This window comes from Maylandia zebra, linkage group LG13 (genome assembly GCF_041146795.1).
Source record: "Maylandia zebra isolate NMK-2024a linkage group LG13, Mzebra_GT3a, whole genome shotgun sequence".
NCBI lineage: Eukaryota > Metazoa > Chordata > Actinopteri > Cichliformes > Cichlidae > Maylandia > Maylandia zebra.
The window spans coordinates 34,301,150-34,321,722 of record NC_135179.1 but is presented as its reverse complement, the minus strand read 5'-3'; the positions used below and the strand labels follow the sequence as shown (position 1 = coordinate 34,321,722).

The window sequence follows — 20,573 nt, the reverse complement described above, 5'->3', positions numbered from 1 at the left end:
ATCATGTAAAGGGAGGTCTGAAAGTAGAAACGATGGCACCTGTCACTATGATAAGGAGTGATGCACAGGACTGGCATTAATGTCTCGAGGATGAAAGAGTCCTTCATATCTGATTTCTCACCTGTAGACTATATCATATTCTTATATGCTACAACATGCTATCAAAGCTCTACCGTGTGCAGAGGGCATTTTGCCATCATTGAATGATAAACGCTACGACCAGTTCTGTTTATATTACACATGCTTCCTTTTGGCAATATCTTTCAAATGTGTAGCACACATTTTCACATTGATCACAGCTGATCTCTAAACATTCAAAGCAGATGACACCCAGCTCTATCTGTCCATGAAGCCAGATAACACACACCAATGAGTTAAACTGCAGGAATGTCTTAAAGACATAAAGACCTGGATGGCCGCTAACTTTCTGCTTCTTAATTCAGATCAAACTGAGGTTATTGTACTCGGCCCCGAAAAGCTTAGAAATATGGTATCTAAGCAGATTCTTACTCTGGATGGCATTACCTTGGCCTCCAGTAACGCTGTGAGGAACCTTGGAGTCATTTTTGACCAGGACATGTCCTTCAATGTGGACGCTGCACCGGTCCATCATGGTGAAGAGGCAGCTGAGTGTAAAAGCGTCCCTAACTATGGCCACGAGATGTGGGTAGTGACCGAAAGAACGAGATCACGAATACAAGCAAGCTTCCTCCGAAGGGTGGCTGGCCTCTCCCTCAGAGATAGGGTGAGAAGTTCGGCCATCCGGGAGGAGCTCAGAGTAGAGCAGCTGCTGCTCCACATCGAAAGGAGCCAGCTGAGGTGGTTCGGGCATCTGACAAGGATGCCCCCTGGGTGAGGTGTTCCGGGCATGTCCCACCGGGAGGAGGCCCCGGGGCAGACCCAGGACACGCTGGAGAGATTATATCTCTCGGCTGGCCTGGGAACGCCCCTGCGACCTGAACCCCGGATATAGCGGATGAAGATGGATGGATGAATGTCTTTCAACGCACATATTAAACAAATATGTAGAGAGAGCAGATTTCTGCTGTTTGGCTTCCCTTCATTGGCTTCCTGTTAAATCCAGAATTCAAAATCCTGCTCCTCACACGCAAGGTCTTAAATAATCAGGCCCCATCTTATCTTGATGACCTTGTAGTACCATATCACCCTATTAGAGCACGTCGCTCTCGCTCTGCAGGCCTACTTGTTGTTCCTAGAGTATTTAAAAGTAGAATGGGAGGGAGAGCCTTCAGTTTTCAGGCCCCTCTTCTGTGGAACCAGCTTCCAGTTTGGATTCAGGAGACAGACACTATCTCTACTTTCAAGATTAGGCTTCAAACTTTCCTTTTTGCTAAAGCATATAGTTAGGGCTGGACCAGGTGACCCTGAATCCTCCCTTAGTTATGCTGCAATAGGCGTAGGCTGCTGGGGATTCCCATGATGCACTGGGTGTTTCTTCTTCAGTGATGATTTTCTTTTTATGAATTTATTAAGAAAAATAACATCAAACATTTCCATGGAAATTGAAATCTGCTCTGGTCCTCATTTGTAAGATTTCCATTATCTGTGCTCCACCCAGAATACTTTCTCAACATGACACTACTAGAAAGGAATGAGACACCAGATGTGTATGCTGAGCACCGTGATAGAGAGGAAGGCGCTACAACATCACGTACTCTGCCTTTCCTGCCAACACTCCTGAGCACACAGACAGTGCTTTGGCCTCACCTCTCTGCAGTATATCTTTCAAAGCTCTAGGGGAGGAACTGCAGACTGAAGCGTGCTTTTTTTGTGTTAGTTTTAGACTTACTCTTGTGATGAAGCCATGCACAGTTGTGTCCCTCTGAAGGTATTTCATTATTGTTACACTGCTGTAACAAACACTTCAGCCATTTCAGCTTTGGAATATTGTTCATATTTAAAGGCTCCACTACAGTTACCCAGTATCCACTACTCCTAATTACATTTCACACGAGTGCTGGTGAGGTATGCATTGGATATTAATACAACACATCAGATATGCAGTCAAAGATAAGAGCTACGATGTTACTGTTCAAAATATGACAGCAATGCACTCAGGAATGTCTCCAGCTCTGGAGTCCTGAGGCATCCGTGGGGTTCGTATTTAATAACACACAGAGGAACAGAGAGAATAGCCAACCAAGTCAACACAAAGCAAATATTTGTGAACTGACACGAGGTTTAAGGCAAGAAAAAGCCAACGTCCCTGTACTGTGAACTACAGAGTCCCCATTTAGAAGGGGAAGTATTTACATTATTAGCTGTGGTGACAAGTGAAGATGTAATACTGCCTGTCAGCTTGAAGTCGTGCTGGGCCCCACAATCCAGTGCCAAATGCCATTACCTCACAGGGGCCCCAGAAAGCCATCAAAGAGCCTTTATTTAGCTAAATATGTGAGTAATTTGAGATATTTGACACCGATTTGATATGTCCACACAGACCGCTGAGGGTCAATGACAGAGGAGCTTGTGGTCAGTGACAGTATCACTAGAAAAATCTCCAGTCCTCCAGCACAGATGAACAAGTGTTGCCTGACATGCAGTTTCATAAAGAAGCCTCGCTGCACTCGGTCTGTGAGCTCGTAGGCCCTCGTGTCTAAGTTTGACTGATGTGGCAGAAATAATAAAGCTGTGTCTCCAGAAAAGCCTTTGAAGGATGCAGCAGAACAGCTGCAGTTTACTCAGGAGAGACTCAGAGGTGCTTTGGCTGTAAACACAGGGATCCAAATGTGTACAAACATGAAATTGTTGTTACACAACCTCCAGAAAATTACTCAGTTTTTCTTTATTTTGTTGATCTGCTTGTATTTATTTCATATAATTATTCTGTTTATATACTGACAGTTAAAAAAAATACTATGTAGTACTAGTTGACAAAGGCAGTCATCTCACAATGCTTTATTATTATAAGGTACACTTTACATAAACCAAAGAAATGATCCCAATAATGACACAATGAGCAATAGCAGCATTTCCTTTAACTGAAGAGACCACAGGTAGAGTCAGGCTCAGAGAGGCATCCAGCTTTCAAAGAGAAGACAGAAAGAGAGACACAAAGAACAAGTAAAAATAAATGACAAGATTGCACAGATAAAACCAGTAGTAGCATAGCTGCAAACGTTATTGCAAAGGAAGGTTTGGAGCTTAATCTTGACCCAAGAATCTGAATCAGCTGGACTGTGACAGCTGTTGTCTTTGTGCCAATATGTCACATCTGCCACAAGATGAGGAATGTTAATGAATTACAAAGAATTATTTCTCTTTTTAGGGACTATAGACTAATGTTTAACATTTTAGTTGTAGTATTTGTTGTTTATTTCTAAAACATCAGCAAGCATTCATTTGAAAAACTCTGTCAGATAACTCTGCTGGTAACGAAAGGCAGCCCAGGCTTGTGTCTGATGTTTCCAGGAATATCATAACGGCGATTATGACTCTGCAGCTTCCACAGCTGTCTGACGCTCTCCCTGTGAGTCAGCTGTGCCCTCTCATTATGAATGTGGACAAGTGTGATGGCTGCACTTACAGCCACACAGTGGTAATATCACCATGTTAGTGTAGAGGCTTATAAGTAATATTGCATTCACATTTCTTTCTTTAAATATAGGAATTTATTTACAGAACAATAAATAACTGGTTTTGGTTTAGAATTCATTCACATATCCACATAACGCTGCATTCTAAAATAAGTGCGCACATTTTAGTTTACACTGTTATGTATGATGAATTTTTTTGTTTTCTGCGTTACCGTAGTTGCAGCTGTTCCAGTCCCTTGATTAAGGAGCCAAGAGGTGGAAAAGGGGCGGAGCGAGCTTTAAAGGAAGGCTACAAATTGGTTCACGCCATAACTCGGGACCATGGGGGGGAATTGGAGTTCATTATGTTTGGTTTAGTTAGGTTTTGTGTTTTACCCCTTCTCCTGTTTTTGTGGGCTGATCAGCCACTATTTAAGTTTCCCCTTTGTCTTGTTAAGTTAGGTCAGTTTGTTTGAGTTATCAGTTGTGTTGTCAACTTTGAGTAGAGTTTTGTTAGTTTGACCTCTTTTATGGGCCCAAGATTTTGATTCTTTTTGCATGAGTTAACCAATTATGTTTTTTGGGTTAAATAAAAAATCGTTTTTTGGACTTTAACCTGTGCCTAAGTTTCCTTCACTGCTCGGTCCATCACAACAAGATAATAACAGTTGGCTTAACATGAATGAGACATGATTCTGCAGATCCTTCTGAATGAGTACAGATGCTGTGTTTGTTAATACTCCTCCACAAAACAGAAAATACAAGTTGTTTTGGTTTGGTCAAAAGAAAACACTAGAAAAGTCACACATTTTTAAAACCTAGTGGGAGTGCTGTTGAGCAAGTATTGATCATGCATCCCAACACATACGCCAAGGTGTGAAAAAGGCATGGGTCACTATCAGCAGAGGTTTTGGGTGAAGCTGCTGTGAGACCTTGCCTTACCTGTTGAGATCACTTGATGAAAGATGTGAGAGAGTGAGGCGTCTGGGGAGAGATCTCAAAATCGCTCCTACATAAGGGATGTTGTTCCATTTGTCCATCTGTTTCCTTCTAGTTGGCATCTGACCTTCTCTCTGTGCAGCTTTACTGATTTGATGAAGGCCCAGTTGGGATAACCACGTGTTGTAAGAGCTTTCTTTACATGTGTGTGTTCCTTTTCTTTCTCTAGAGGGAACGTTTTTCTGACTGGCGTTGCAGGTCCTGATGACTCCAAGTTTGTGTTCCAAAGGTCAGTGGGAGTCAAAGAGGAGGTGCTGGTTTGTGTGTGGGGGCTTCCGGCAAACTATTATCTTTTGCATCTTCCACTGAGTTGTTGTGAACAGTGAAGGCTTTTATTTCTTTGGTTTGCTTTTGAGCCAGGTGTCATGCACCCATCTGTACCAGTGGCTAGGTGTTGTCCCTTTGAAAGAGCCAGGAGCTTTACTTTCCACTTCGTCCATGTAGAGGTTTGCTGTACTGGGTGACACTGGGGAGCACGTGGCACATCAATGTTTTTGTCTGTAGAAACCCTCGGCGTATCTAAAATATGTGGGGGTAATGCAAATCTGATTGGTGGCACAGCTGGTTCTGTTTGCTAAGGAGCTGTCTTGCTGTAGTCATTTTCTGACCGTCTCCAGTGGGACAGAAGTGAAAAGCGAGACCACATCAAGGAAACAGAGTTTTTGGGGTGTACCCAAAGGATACAGTTCAAACTCTTGGCAACAAATATGCTCTTTGATGTTGATGTGAGCAGGGTTACGTAAGCGGTTATTAACAAGAGCAGCAAGTCTCCTTTGCTTTCCTCCTACTGCTAGCGCTGCAGTCTCCGGCAGCCTGAACAGCATAAAAGCCCTCAAAGGAAATGTAGCTGTCTGAAATATACTGGTGCAACAATTTCTCTGTGAAGCATATTAAACTAGACTTCTGATGCCTCCTTTGACTTTGGGCCAGTGCTGTCCTCCATTGTATTTGCCATTAGATAGAGGGGAAACTTACGACTCTGTTTCTCCAAAACTCTCTGCTGTTTCACTGCACTCTGTCTGTTTCCTCTTCTTCTGTCCATCTCTGCATGCTTGGTGTGTTTCAATCCAGGTATCAGCTACAATCACTGTGTTCAAACCAGCAGACCAGTCAGCTTCAGGGCAATCAGCTGATCTCTAACGCAAACAGTGTGACTGACATGAAGTTGTTGCTCCATGGCCCATTGTTCCGAAGAAAAAGACACTTGGCCAGTTTGTTGGCAAAAGTTAACGGGTAAGAGTAGGATAAAAAAATCCAAGAATATTAAACAAATACTAGGAATGACTGCAACAGGCTGCACGCAGGTTGATGCATGTGCACCAATGGCTTCAGTGAGTTATCACCAGTGTCCTCTTTTGGGTTTTGTCTACCACACATAACCACATAATATACACTTCTTATCTTCTCGTCCCCCACAATCAGGGTCAGTTGTGTCGGACGATGGACCTGATTCTGCTGGAGGACTTTTCCTCTCCAAAGGTTAATCCTTCTTTCTACCATTGGCAATGATTGATGGAGTTTTCTCTCTAATATTGTAGTATCTTTATCTTGCAATACAAAGTGGCTTGAGATGACTATTGTTATGAATTAGTGCTGTCAGCAATATTATCACCAGTTTGAACCAATTATATGTACATGCTAGGGCTGCCACGATTAGTCGACTAGTCACGATTACGTCGACTATCAAAATCGTCGACGACTAATTTAATAGTCGACGCGTTGTTTGAAGCTTTGTAAGATCCCAAAAGACGCAGGAATAAGTGGCAGGATTTAAGAGTGTAATAACGGACTGGAACAGAAGATGGCAGCATTGCATGTACAAGGATGCCAGCTGCCGTTAAACCCCGAAGAAGAAGAAGCTGTGTCCCATAATTCATAGCGCAGCCCAGCGCAGTTGTCAACAATGGCGGCAGCTAGTTAGTTTTAATATTACTCTTATTATTCTTTCTGGGTCACAAAATAAACGTTTAACATATTTTCAGGCGAGAATGTAGCTGTGTAAACCTCAAATATCTGCTCAGTTTATCAAGACACCACATATTTTCAAAAGCGCTCCGACGTTTTCGGAGACGTCTGTTACCCACTAGCTCGATAGCTAGCCGGGGGCTAGGCTCACTAGCGCCGTGAGAACACCGGACTCCCGGCAAATCGCGTCTTTCGCTACTCAGGTTAAACATGATATATGAGTCACTTAGATAACTTAAAAATGTTATCGTTTGGCTTTTTTTTAGTATTTTATTTGTTCCTGAGTAAATCGGTTTGTCTGAGATTAAAGTTATAGTTTTTACACAGCTGAATAAACGTCAAGCAGACAGCTGATTATCAGAAGTGTGAGATGCTGGAGAATTTACTCCGGTGTCCTGTTATATTTTAGATAGCAAGGAGTTTATTAAACTCCACCGAAACAATCTGCAAATTTCATTAAAATTCAATAAACTATCATCTTGTCTTTATTTTTAGTTAGCACCTTAAACACTTACAGCTGTAAGCTAATGATAGTTATATAAGAGCAGATGCTGCTGGTGCAATAAGCTGTACGTTTTACGTCCAATGGATTTGATTAGTCGACTAATCGCAAAAATAATCGGTGACTAGTCGACTATCAAAATAATCGTTTGTGGCAGCCCTAGTACATGCCTACATGAAGGTACAGGCCAATGAACTGTAGCGTCGTGAAAAGGCAGCAACCATGAGGTTATATATATAGCATTCATATTATGTTATGTAACACCAAATGTTCATATAAATGCTCATTTTATTTGTGATATTAATAGTAATATCCCACTCACACAAAAATATAAATTATGATACTGATATCAAAGGTTAATGCAGTATGAACATGTAAAACTTCTTTATAGAGTCTTTTGAGTCGTTTTTAATCTGTGTAAAATGGTAACAGTCAGCACAATATGCAAGCGAATGTAACAAGTGCAGCTTTTGTACAAACTAGACCTTGCACACATCCAGCACGTGTCATCACTGCTGGCTGTAGGGAATTCTGTTTGTAACAGCCATTTAACTAAAAACAGAACAGGAGATCATAGCGGCAATAAAACCGTTACAGTCTCGCCGATCACCAGGCCCTGATGGCTTACCGAACGAGTTTTATGCCGCCTTTGCTGGAAAACTAGCCCCCGTGTTAGCTACATTATATACTGACTCTCTTGCCAAAGGTGTTTTGCCTGATAGCCTAAATCAAGCTTGTATAACATTACTTCCCAAAAAAGACAAAAACCCTTTGGAATGTGGATCCTACAGGCCGATTTCACTCCTCAATTCAGACTACAAAATACTAGCGAAGGTTTTGGCCAACCGATTGGAAAATTTTTACCCAACATAATCTCTTCAGATCAGATTGGTTTTATTAAAAACTCCTTTTTTAGTATTCGTAGACTACTCAATATAATGTACACCCCCAGTCAAGCTGAAAGCCTTCTCTCCATGGATGCGGAGAAGGCTTTCCATAGAGTAGAATGGGAATATCTATTTGAGACCTTACAAAGATTTGGGTTTGGAAGTTCCTTTTTGTCCTGGGTGAAATTACTCTGTGCCTGTCCTTCAGCTATGGTACTCACTAATAACCATTATTCTAAACCGTTCCGCTTGCATCGTGGAACCCGTCAGGGCTGCCCCCTCCTTTTCGTGTTAGCTATTGAGCCGTTGGCAATAGCTATAAGAAGTAATGGTGCCATTCAAGGCATTTCGCGATATGGAACTGAGCATAAATCTCTCTATGCTGATGATCTCCTGCTGTTTGTGTCAGGCTGAGGTAACAATTCCCTCCATTCTTGAACTTTTTGATGCATTTGGGCTTGTGTCAGGCTATAAATTGAATCTACACAAGAGTGAATTACTGCCTCTAAATATGCCTCTTTCCACATTAGCAAACATTACTGTTCCCTTCAAGATTGCAACGCACAGTTTTGTCTATCTAGACATAACTGTGACGAAAAACCTCAGTGATCTCTTTAAAGAAATTTTTACTAAGTTACACCTCAGTATGCAACAAGACTTGTCAAAATGGTCGCCGCTTCCTCTCTCGTTAGTTGGGAGAGTGAATGTAGTTAAAATGTCTGTATTACCCAAATATCTTTATCTGTTTCAAAGCCTCCCTATATACATTCCGAATGCTTATTTTAAGAAATTGGACTCTGCAATTACATCATACCTTTGGAACAACAAGAAACCACGTTTGCATAAAACACATCTGCAAAAGTCAAAGCAAGACGGAGGCCTGGCTCTACCGAATTTCCGTTATTATTACTGGGCCTCCAGTTTACGCTGTCTGACCTACTGGCTGCACTAACAGAACGATTGCAGCGGACCCGTATGGCTAGATATGGAGAAGCTCTCTTCTGGTTCTTTCTTGCTATCGTCTGTCGTAGGTGCATCTATCCCGTTACCCAAAAGCCTGTCAATTGAGAATCCTGTAGTTAATAATACTATCCAGATTTGCTTTCAGTTTAGTTTACATTTTGATCTTCTGAAGATGTGCTTAGGCAGCCCAGTAGCTTCCAACTATGTTTTTTCCCCTTCAATGTCTGATGCCACATTTCAGGGCTGGCAGGGCTGGCATTGACGGCACGTTCACCTCATTTGAACAGCTGACTAATAAATACAACTTACCCCCCTCTCATTTCTTTAGGTACCTACAAATACGACACTTTCTTTCAGGCTCTATCCCAGGGTTCCCAAATAAACCCCCTAATGATGTAATGGATGACATTATGTGTTTTAAACCGGCTAAGAAAAAGGCCATATCATCAATACTTGTTCTGATTTTGCGCCTGGGTTCTTGTTCTATGTCTGCAATCAAGTGATCCTGGGAAGAGGATCTTGGAATCTGTGTTGCTGAAGCCGACTGGGGCAATGTTTTAAGTAATATTCACTCGTCCTCCATGTGTGCAAGACATTGGCTTCTGCAGTTTAAAATAGTGCACAGGTTCATCTTAGCAAATCAAAACTGGCAAAGATGTATCCCCAGATTGACCCAACGTGCGAAAGATGTAAATTGGCAGAGGCGACCTTGATCCATATGCTTTGGTCCTGTCCCAAAATACAAAAGTTCTGGACAGATGTCTGTGGGGCTTTGTCATGCATATTTGGAATGAGAGTGTCACTCAATCCACTTTTATTTTTATTTGGGGTCAACTCCGATGGTCTGGCACTACCAGCAGGTGGTCAAAGAATTATTGTCTTCTCTACACTATTGGCAAGACGTCTAATACTTTTGAAGTGGAAGGACGCAGCCCCGCCCACAGTTTCTCATTGGGTTAAGGATGTATTATTTCATCTTAAATGAGAGAAAATTAGGTTCGTTTAGAGAGGCTCTGTAAATAAATTTAACAAAGTCTGGAAACCCTTTTTGATATTTTTTGACCAACCCGTGTTTTGACCAACACAGGTTCAGGAATGACCTTTATTTATTTATTTATTTATTTATTTATTTATTTATTTATTTATTTATCTATTTATCTATTTTTAATTATATTTGTTTGCTTATTTTTTCTTTCTTGTTATTCTGTATACCTTGGCTGGTGTTATTTTGCATTGTATGTTTTTCCTTTTAAACTTTTGATTACTTGACAGCGAACAGGGGTGTTGTTTGTTAGGGTGGGTTTTTATTTTTATTTTTTCCCCTCTTTTACTTTTATTTGATGCTTTGTATTTTTGTATTTCATTGTGGAAAATAATAAATATATTAAACACTAAAAGCATAACAGAACTAAACTGAAACATAGTCTTTAGCAGAATGCTTGATTGGATACTGTATGAACTGATGCTCTAACTGTAGCTGTTCAGTGACTCGGGTTCAATAAGACATTACACTGTAAAATCTTTGGGCAGTACTGTATGTGTTATGCCTGAAGATTAGTGATGTGCCATACCACTGATCTCCTTTCTGATCCGATACCGAGTAAAATTCAGGGTGGTATCGATGACACTGATCCGATACCGATACTTTGTGCAAAAACTTAATGTGTTATTGTATTTCAGATTATAGCTTCGTAATGATTGCAGGACATCAGACTGCTTGTTCTTATTGTTTAATTATGAAGAATTATCATATAGAAATAAAGAACCTGAAGCTGTGTGTCGATGCTATTTGAACACACATATGTTGTCATTTAACATGTAGATACTTACCTGGACGCTTCACCAAAAACCAAAAACATTCACACTTTCCCTCGTTCACAGCAGTGCTGTGCAGTGTTGGTCAAGTTACTTGAAAAAAGTAATCAGTAACTAATTACTGATTACTTCCCCAAAAAAGTAATCCTGTTACTTTACTGATTACTTATTTTCAAAAGTAATTAATTACTTAGTTACTTTTAAAAACATGATTTACAACCTGAGTAGGTGATAAAGCGATAGATCTCTCAGCCCAATTCTACTTTTTCTGCATAATCCATCATACAAAATGTAATCAAATGGAAAAGTCTCTTTTTAAAACTTGTTTTATTAGTTTTAATCTTTTAACTTTATGCATCAAGCAAAAAATTTAATTATCTGCAACATTCTCTGACTGGAAGAAATTAGTTTAACATTTAAACCTATTTTCTGCACATTCCAGCACATAAAATAAAATATTTTTTGTGTTTACACTCACTCTTTCAAATAGATGCAAGTAAAACACAGCAGAAAATAAATAAAGTCAAAGACTCAGCGGTCCTGTTGCTCTATTTTCACCTGTAAAGCAGGAGTGGGGCAGGCGGAGGTTTACCCTGGTGCAGGTGTGCCGCGGTCAGTGGAAGAATCCGCGAGTTTCTCTGTGAGTTTCCCATTACGTCGTAGCTACTCGGTGCTTGTTGGAAGTTTAGGGGTTTTTTCGCTGTAAAAAGAAGTTTTCTTCCCACGCACAGCGGACACTAATGTTTTTGTCACTTTTTATGGAATCAAACTCAAAGTAAGGTCAGTACTTCCACGCTTTAAACGCTGCACGCTCATACTCTCTCTGCACTCGATATATGATCCATTGTTGATCTGCACACAGCTGTTGTCACCAACGGCGCACTCGCTTACGTCACTGTCGTGAGACATTCTCGCAAAAAATCACGGTTTTAGTAACGCAGTAACGCAGCGTTCCTACGGGAAAGTAACGGTAATCTAATTACCGTTTTTGCAATAGTAATCCCTTACTTTACTTGTTACTTGAAAAAAGCAATCGGATTACAGTAATGCGTTACAAGTAAGTACAAGTACTGCCCATCTCTGGTGCTGTGCCACACTACACATTTTGGTATCGATCCAGTACCAAGTAAATACAGGGCCAGTACTGTCGATGTGACTCAGGCAGCTAAATGGGGGAGAGTAGTGTGCCACGATTAATGAGACGAATTCTCAACTAGCAAATTGTGAAACATTTTAAACAGAAACTGGGTTTTTGGAGACCTGGAATGTTTTTGTGTCTTTCAGCACACAAAAAGCTTTGGACATTTTTCATAGTGCATGTTGGAGGTTTATTTTTCCCAAAGACATAATTAACACAGTTCAGCGGGCTACACACTGAAGGATAAAAGCAATGTATCGATCCGATACCAATACTAGTGTTGGTATCGATACTATTGATATTTGGATCGATCCGCCTACCTCTACTGGAGATTTGATTTAGGAAATTCTGACATGCCAGCTCATCTGGCATCTCACTATCCAGCTGCCAGGACTGGATAGCCCTGGCAGCTGGATAGCCACACCTTTGGAGTGGGAGTCGCAAGTTCAATTCCCATCCAGTAAGGGTCCTGGCTAGACCCCCCATGCTAACAAAAAAACCAAGCCCTGGAATGGCACGGTTGCGTCTGCAGCTCGGACACAAGCATTTCACTACTCTGCATGATTGTGTATGTCACATATAAAGGTTGCTTTCATCGAGAAACATCGGGGCTACATTAGTCTGCTCAGTTTGCACCCTTGTAAAGTGTGAGGACGGATCAGCTGATGATCAGTGCTGCTTTTTTCTTACCTTACTTAATCTGCAGCATTCATCCATGTACTCATCCAGGCTGTCACTGGTGATACTCCTTTTAATAGGCTCGGGTTCAAAGACTTTGCTTGTCATGTCGTCACAGCTTTGTATTAAGGATTGCTCTCCAAGCCTCGTATCCTCTGAGCCGGTCCTTCCTGTCACAGCCCTGGACTCTTCAGCATCCTCACTTTGTTCAGGACCTGAAACCATGCAGTGGTTCACATCCTCACCTATGTGCAACTCTACTGTTATAGCCGAAGAAATAAGTGTATTTGAATGAATTAACAAACCATCCTGTGTATCCACTGTTGTATTTAAACTGTTATCCGCTGAGTCATTTGCCTGGTTTTTCTCAGTGCTCTTTGTATCTGCAACAAGTCTGTCAGAGAGGACGGTGGGCTCAGAGTTTAAGTTGGAGGAGTCACAGGAAGACTCTCGACTGTGCACCACAAAGCTCTGCTCAGATCCTGTTGGGGTGGATGGTGAATGAGCTCCGCTGGGAAGCTCCACTCCAGAGTCCTCTGATTCACACTTGAACAAGTTTGAGAGATGAGTATCTGACAAAATGGCAGATGGATATTTGGAGCCAGGCTTGATCTGAGGCTGCCCAGGCTTTTCATCAAGCTGAGAATTCAGCTCGGGGTGTGAATTGTCCTGGTCAATAAAAAGCTTCATTTTTGTCAGGACAACCTCACTGTCCAGTAATGTGTTTTTACTGCCTCCTTTACCTGTTAAATAGAAAAAGAAATATGTGTCAGTTGTCATTTTTCATATTTTAGGAAGTCCTTCAATACTGTGATGACTGTCCTAACCATTCTCTGAGCTGTTTGAAACGGTTTGAATCCAGCGAACGCGTCTTTGAGTAAAAAGTTATTCGGTTGAAGAATGTTTGTCATCATGGTTAAAAATTTTGGGAACAGTTTCCTGGTTGAACTTCAGGGCCAAGAATCGTACTTCCTTAGACAAAGCTCTTTCTTAGCCAGACACAGTCGTAGCTTTCTTCTTGTCATATACACGGTAACATGCACACTACCTTGTCTATCATTATGTTTAAATGTTGTAAAGGAGATACTGTGGAGGAAACTACCACAAATGAGACCTTGTTAACTTTGGGAGGGGTGATATGTGTACATCTGTCACATTGTGTCTTGTACAGCAGTGCAAGTACTTGTCACCACCTGTATGATGAGGATGATATGAGGATCTTGCTGTAGATCTACAGCTGGTCACAGGGAGTACTGAGCACTTAATGTAACGTCAACATGTTGACGGCATTGGGGCATTTTGGTCGAATATATTTCCAGAAAACAAAGGTGGATATCTTGTCAAAGCAAATGCAAAATTAAAACCTGTTTGCTTTTATCCTCTCTGAGTGGAGGAGGCAGTTCTTGCATGGGAATTTTGACGAAACTATAAACGTAAAACAATATGAATGAAAGTAGAAGTCTTTCTTGTCTAAGCACAGAAGAAAACATGTAAAAGCAGTGTGTGTTTGTGAGAAACAGCTTCCCTCTGAAAGAAGGGACATTGTAACTGTAAACGGTGGCGGCCTGAACTGAAAGATGAATGAGACACAAGTAATTTAATAAAAACAGGATGTCAGAGGAGCAGCCACAAAACTGCTGTCGGTTATATTGGATCTAAACTATTCAAGGGCAGCTCCTTTATTACCCGCACAGCTGTCCAGTGTAAACACTAGAATACCACAATGCAGAGCGAGCTCAGGTCTGTCAGCAACTAATAAAAGATCATTACAAACTTTTAAAAGCACAGTTTCAGTTCTATGTAACATTTGGAAACCAGGCTGAAATGAGAATACATTCAAGACTTTCTGCTTTTCTACAAATCCTTCTGAGAGCCTGAGTCCAGGGATACGTTTTAGGTTTAACACAGTTGGTTTTACAAGAAGCAAAACTCAAGAGCATTTGAGCAAAGTGAGCAGATGATGAGCTCACGGCTTAAGGGAGCGATTGTCCAAGGGAGGGGCCCAATATTCTGATAAACAGCAGAGGAATGTCCAGCAGGGATGATGCAGGGGTCACGCACACATAAAAGAAGTTTAACTGGTGGACATGGCGCAGAAATTTGAATTATAACAGACATGTGATCAGAAAAGTTTAAACTGCAAATTAGAATATCACATAATTACAGAGCACGAGATGAGCCTGAACGCTCACGGGAGGGAGCGCCGACTGAACACGACTAAAAGAGTCAGTGAGGTTCAGGACGTCTTTCACCAGAGGTTTCAAAGTTGACATAAATATCAGCAGTGAGCATCTAAAACGGTTGAAATGGTGAATTTGCAGTACTGTGGTTAAGTTTAATGACTCCCTATGATTCTTTATGGTGGGCAGCCAATGACAGGTTACATCAATTATTCTTATTTATCTTGTGAATTTATTTAATTTGATGGTTTTTTATACTGGCGTTACAAATCAGCCTCACAGTGTTTGTAACATCTGCTTATGTCTTGCTGAATTCAGCCCTAAATCCACAAGAAGCAGTGAGCAGCACGTGTCAGCTGATCACAGCCTGCAGCTCACAAAACGAGTGATTATGTGACTTGTAATTCTTTTCCACACAGTGCACTGCTACACCTGATCTTAGGGTTCATGCCAAATCCTATTTTAACACATCCTGGCTACTGTTGTTGGTTTTAAATACACAGCATACAGAGCTGAGCTCATACTGCTGTTAGAACTAAATTATATGTAGCCTGAAAGACAGCACTATACTTGCTTTTAAAGATTGTTACTTTGAGCACATGATAACTATTCGAGGAAATACAGATGAGATTATCAGTACTCTTACAAAATGAGCAGAACATTACATTTAGAAAGCTACACCAGGTATCAGCGTTCTTCATCAACACAAGGTTATAATAACCATATCTGAAATAATGTGAACATTTTAGTGTATTCTAATAGCATCTCACAAAGTGCTGAAGGTAGGCTGAGCAGCAGTTATTATATGATGCTACTCTTCTGTCTCTTTGCCCTCACTCTCTGACCACTCACAAGTTTCCCTTCAGTTGAATTAAAGGTTTTGTTCATTTATTGCATTAACCCAGAGTTAGCCAGCACCCATGCTTCTCCTTGGAGAAGAGGAGGCAGGTCCACACGTGTCCATTAGGCGAGGCTGCTTTGTTATCAGTTGCAACTCCTTTGCAGAGTTTACTTGTCAAAGCCAAATAGCAGCTGATGTGTTTTCAGTGACAGAAGAGCCCACGAATTTATTTCCATAAAGAAATAACAGAAAAGACAAAACCATCAGAGCGATTAAACTATGTACAGCAGCTCGTCTCAATAATCCTGCACCCCTGTTCATGTTCATGCCTGCACACAAAAATGGGCGAGTGCAATTACACACTAAAGCCACGTCGGCCATGTGAACAGACTTCTGGCCATTGTGATCCAATCGCCGTCCATCCCTAAAGCGCTCTCTGTGCAGTAACTGTCAGCTGGACAGGTGTCGCCGTGATCCAGCTGTCCTCATCCTGGCCAAACAACACAAACAGGTATTTTATCCTGTAATTTACAGCAGTCTCTGTCCTAGTGTCTGTGCTTTCTAAACCCAGCAACATATTATTACAGACAGTCCACCAACGCTGCCCCCACCCAAATTCATTCTAAAGCTCGTCTCTGTCCGAAGACGTCCTTCAGCTGTTTCCATCATATTTATTCACGTTCCACTGAGTTTTCAATCAAGCGAGTACTTAAAAAGTCTGAGTTGAGGACTAATGCTGTTAAAGTAGAGTAAGCAGAGTGCCCTGTTGCCTCGTCCTGATGCCTAAGCGTTCACACCTTAATAACAAAGCTCTGAGCCGCCTGGAAGGCAGAGGGAAACATCCTGTCTCCGCACGCGCACTGTGTGATGATAAAATGTATGTCGCTGGATTCAAGTGCACCCAAGTGGTATCAAGACCTCAGTTAATGTTGCATTGTGAGTATGGTTTAATGATTATTATTAACAGTTGGGTGATGGTGCTCTTATGGACTTTGTAACAGCCGTTATGGTGTGGTGTCCCTTTAAGACACCCAAGTCGAGGGTTGATGGTGTTATCAGTGTGTGCCACTGCTCTCTCGCTTTCTCTCTCTGTGATTATGAGGACACGTGCCTTCACGCTCGTGCTTAATGAGGGACGGACTTATGTTTTCTTTTCCAGACCCTTTTTTTTGTTTTGTTTGCAGCGCTTGGGTTGTATGAACGCTGGGCATTTTGTTGTTGAGCCGCAGCCGTTCAGCCGGGCTTTTATACGCTGAAGAATTAGCAACCGTATTAAATATTAAAGAACCACCGTGGATTACTGATACCAGTGTGGGTGTGTATCCTTCCGCCTAGCCTGCTAGGTGTTTTGCCGCCTCTTCTCAACCACACAACACAACCCAACGTTACAACTTACATGTTTGCAAAATGAATTTCCTCAAAAAAATAACAAAAACTTTGGCATCTCAGAATCATTTGTTTTATTACGATAACAAATAAAGTTGTGTTTAATCTGCAGCTTTTCCAAACTGTAATAATAATAATACAAATGCTTAATGTGAGCAGTTGTCTGGAAATCATTTTAAGCAGCTCTGGTGACATCAGATGTTTTTTGTCTGCTGGACATTTTTCAACCAATAATAATGCTGATATGATAATAACCTCAGTTGTTTCTTTCATTTGTGATGCCAGTAACCAGGTGAGGAAGCTAAACTGTGATATTTATTGGGTAAAGGCTATGTTACTTAAAGTTTCCAGTAAAAATGATTTTTAAAATAAAGATAATATTTATTTCTAAATAAAAAAAACATGACAAAAGTATACTGTATGTGTGCAACATGCTGAATAAGCAAAAGTATCATAAATGGAAGAAATACAAACTGTGAATGTGGCTCCAAAGACGATCATCATACACCCTTAAGTGAAGCACTTTTTCTTCCCATGAAATCACCTTCAAACTGCACACGCTCTTATAAAAGGTGGTTTTCCAGAGCCCTTTACTTTTCTTATAGATGTGGACTAAACCTTCTGGTTTGTGCCCTCTGGCTGTCTCTTAATGCAGAGAACGACATTTACAACACAGAACACATATGGAAAGCCTTTGGGCTTAGGTGTTGGTTTAGTTGGCCTCTGACAACACGAGGTCATAAACAGGCTGCGACAGGCCTGCTATTTTTACAGCCCTGCTGTGGTGTGTGTTTGTCAGGGTCACTGTGGGTGGTTAAACTGACCACTTATCATCTGGAGCTGCAGAAGAAGAGGCTTAGGTGGAGCAGCCAAGCATTTTTTGTTGTTTTAGGAAGGCTGGTCTTCTGTATGGAAGCCCGTTTCCGCCACTAAATAAAAACAAAAAAGCTAGTATGCATAACTCGAAATTTTGAGTTATTTTCTCAAAATTTCGAGTTAGCTCTGCCAATCAAAAATATACGTGAATGAGGTTGCTTTCTTGTTACCCGGAAGCATATGGCGCAGAGGAGCGCGCACTCAAAAACGGATCCCAACAAATTGGCGCTTTGGCGAGTACGTTTGCTGATAGTAACACCGTGTGATTCAGCTAATAACAGGGATTTCATCATTTGTGAAGCCAGGCTGAAAACACTCAGCAATCTGTGCAACTGGATGTAATACCTAGCTTAGCTGTAGCATTTGTAGCTGACGCTTCAGCTTCTGGGTAACGAGGAAATGACGTCATTCACGTAGATTACTGATTGGCAGCGCTAACTCGAAATTTCGAGTTGCTTTTCTCAAAATTTTGAGTTAATAAATCGAAATTTCAAGTTAATATGTCGAAATTTTGAGAAAATAACTCGAAATTTCAAGTTAGTTTTCTCAAAATTTTGAGTTAATAAATCGAAATTTCGAGTTAATATGTCGAAATTTTGAGAAAATACTCGAAATTTCGAGTTGCTTTTCTCAAAATTTTGAGTTAATAAATCGAAATTTCGAGTTAATATGTCGAAATTTTGAGAAAATAACTCGAAATTTTGAGTTATGGATCCTTTTTTTGTTTTTAGTGGTGGAAACGGGCTTCCATACTTCTGGGCTTAGAGCCAAGGTGGTGGAATATTATCAGTGTGTTTTTGTCTACGAGACATCCATCAGGTCTAATTTGATGCTTCCTGTTAGGGACGTGGAGAAGTCATCAAATTCTAGTCTGGATCAATTTGATGAAAACTAGTGATTGTCTTTAGTCATTAAATCTTGGTGAAACTGTTTATTCTGAATAAATTATGACAAATCAGCAGTTTTTTCCTGGATTTGTTCAACCGACTAAAGTATCACAAACAAAAACAAGGAAACTGACATTGCCTTTATATTTTATGTACACAGAACAGATGACAAAGTAAGTCAAGCATCGAGCCCTTCAGTCCTTCCCAGCTCATCGGTCATTACTGGCCTGGGACCGAAAACAGCATCCCCAGTCATAGCCCTTTCTTATTTTCTAAAGCAATGTTGTTTTCAATAGAACATTTCTAAATGTGTTGTCTTATTATTGCAGTTAGACTTGAGTACTAAAAAGAATATTTGCATAACAAAGTTTCACAACAGGAATTCCACTGCAGTTTATCTGCAGTCAAACATAAAATAAATCCGATGAGCCCTGCCGTGAGGGCAGGAAATCAAGCTAGTAGCATATGTTTGCACCTGCCTCCTACACTGAGCTTACATTGAAACAGAAGGCACAGCTGGGGCCCCTGTTATGTTTTCCACTGCTTCCTGACCACGGTGCCATCCATCCGTGCTACTCGGTCTTCTTTATCAAAGTCAGTGGGGCCCCATCTTATCAAAAACCATTAAGATAAGACAAGAATGTGCAGGAGCACGGTAACTCGAGTCAGAACTGCTTCTATTAGTCTCTCCCATTCTTGGTGCTGTCTTTGTGTTGATGAAATTAGTGGCTGTCCTTTAACTGGTGATTAAATGGTTACAAACTGAAAGCTTGCTAGTAGTTGCACAAGTACCACAAACAAAAGCATGGAAACTGACATCAGCTTTTAATTTTATAGAACAATAACTCTCACATGCTGCTCAAGATTCAAAACACTGAAGAACAAGAACAGCTGAGAAACAAAAGTCACGGACATCACTGTGCAAACGACGACGGAGCCATTTCCAAGGCTTCAGGACTTTATGAGAGGAAAAAAGGAGACTTTACCTTTCCTCCAAGGGGCCATGATGGAAAATGACTTCTGCCAGCTGATGACAAGTGCAGCCTTTTTTTTCACACTCATCTCGTCGTAGCAAAATTTGAATTCCAGAAAACTTAAATGTGAGTTTCAGAGAGGAAAGATGAAAGAAAAGGTCCTTAGAGATTCTTCGTGATGTATTCTGCCTTGAAGATCAGCTGTGGGAAAGGTGTCTGTTGTTGGAGGAGCTTGCATAGAGGCTGCCCTCGATAGCGGAGTCATGATTCCTGTGTCCCTTTGCTGTGGTGCTTGAGTAAAAGCAGCTCCCAGGCTGAGGAGGGGCTGGGCTCAGGCAGCAGTGTTCACAGTCAGGAGGAGGAGAATGGCCACGAGACATCGACTACAAAGCAATGTTCGATGAGTGAAGTGCTGCCAGTATGTACACAGCTTAGTAACAAAAACAAATATGAGAAGTGTTTATCTGGTAGTGCAGTCGTACTCTCATTACGTTCTTTTCTCAGTAGGCAATGGATGAAAGTTAATTACTTCAATTTTGCAATGTAAAAATTGTAACTTGTTTCCTTTAAAGGAGTCCAACAATAAAACACGTTAGTTTAGACTGTGGAGGCTGTTTCTCCCAATCACAGCCTAGATCACACGATCCCCCCAGGAGGACGATATAGTCCCCACAAGGGAGTCCAGGATTATATATTCACTTATATAAGCCCTTTTAATACGCTTAAAGAACCAATTAAATCATCATTCTATGTGCATTTTTTCAATTCAATTTTATTTATATTGCGCCAAATCACAACAACAGTGGCCTCAAGGCGCTTGCATCCATTCACTTTCCTATTTCTGTGCCCTCGAGCGTCCCACACAGCAACTATAAAACAGCTCTGCTGATTGATGTTAACATCCATGTAGATGCTGACGATGACAGACTCAACCTTAATTAGTTAG

General features: G+C 41.1%; 1 protein-coding gene across 2 annotated transcripts in view; it reads right to left on the bottom strand.

Annotated features, from left to right (window-relative positions):
- Positions 1–19,923, bottom strand: part of si:ch211-250c4.3 (uncharacterized) — a 33,811-nt gene extending 13,888 nt beyond the window's left edge. Inside the window, exons 1-3 of one of the 2 annotated variants that reach the window (XM_004572037.4) lie at positions 19,640–19,923; positions 12,789–13,226; positions 12,496–12,698 (exon numbers count right to left, since the gene is read on the bottom strand). In XM_004572037.4, coding sequence (XP_004572094.1) covers positions 12,496–12,698; positions 12,789–13,226; positions 19,640–19,715 — 717 coding nt within the window. In that variant the 5' untranslated portion in view covers positions 19,716–19,923. Of the gene's footprint in view, positions 1–12,495; positions 13,227–19,639 lie in introns of both variants that reach the window. The other variant, XM_004572036.4, reaches the window with a different exon arrangement.
- Between the last annotated feature and the right edge of the window lie 650 nt (positions 19,924–20,573).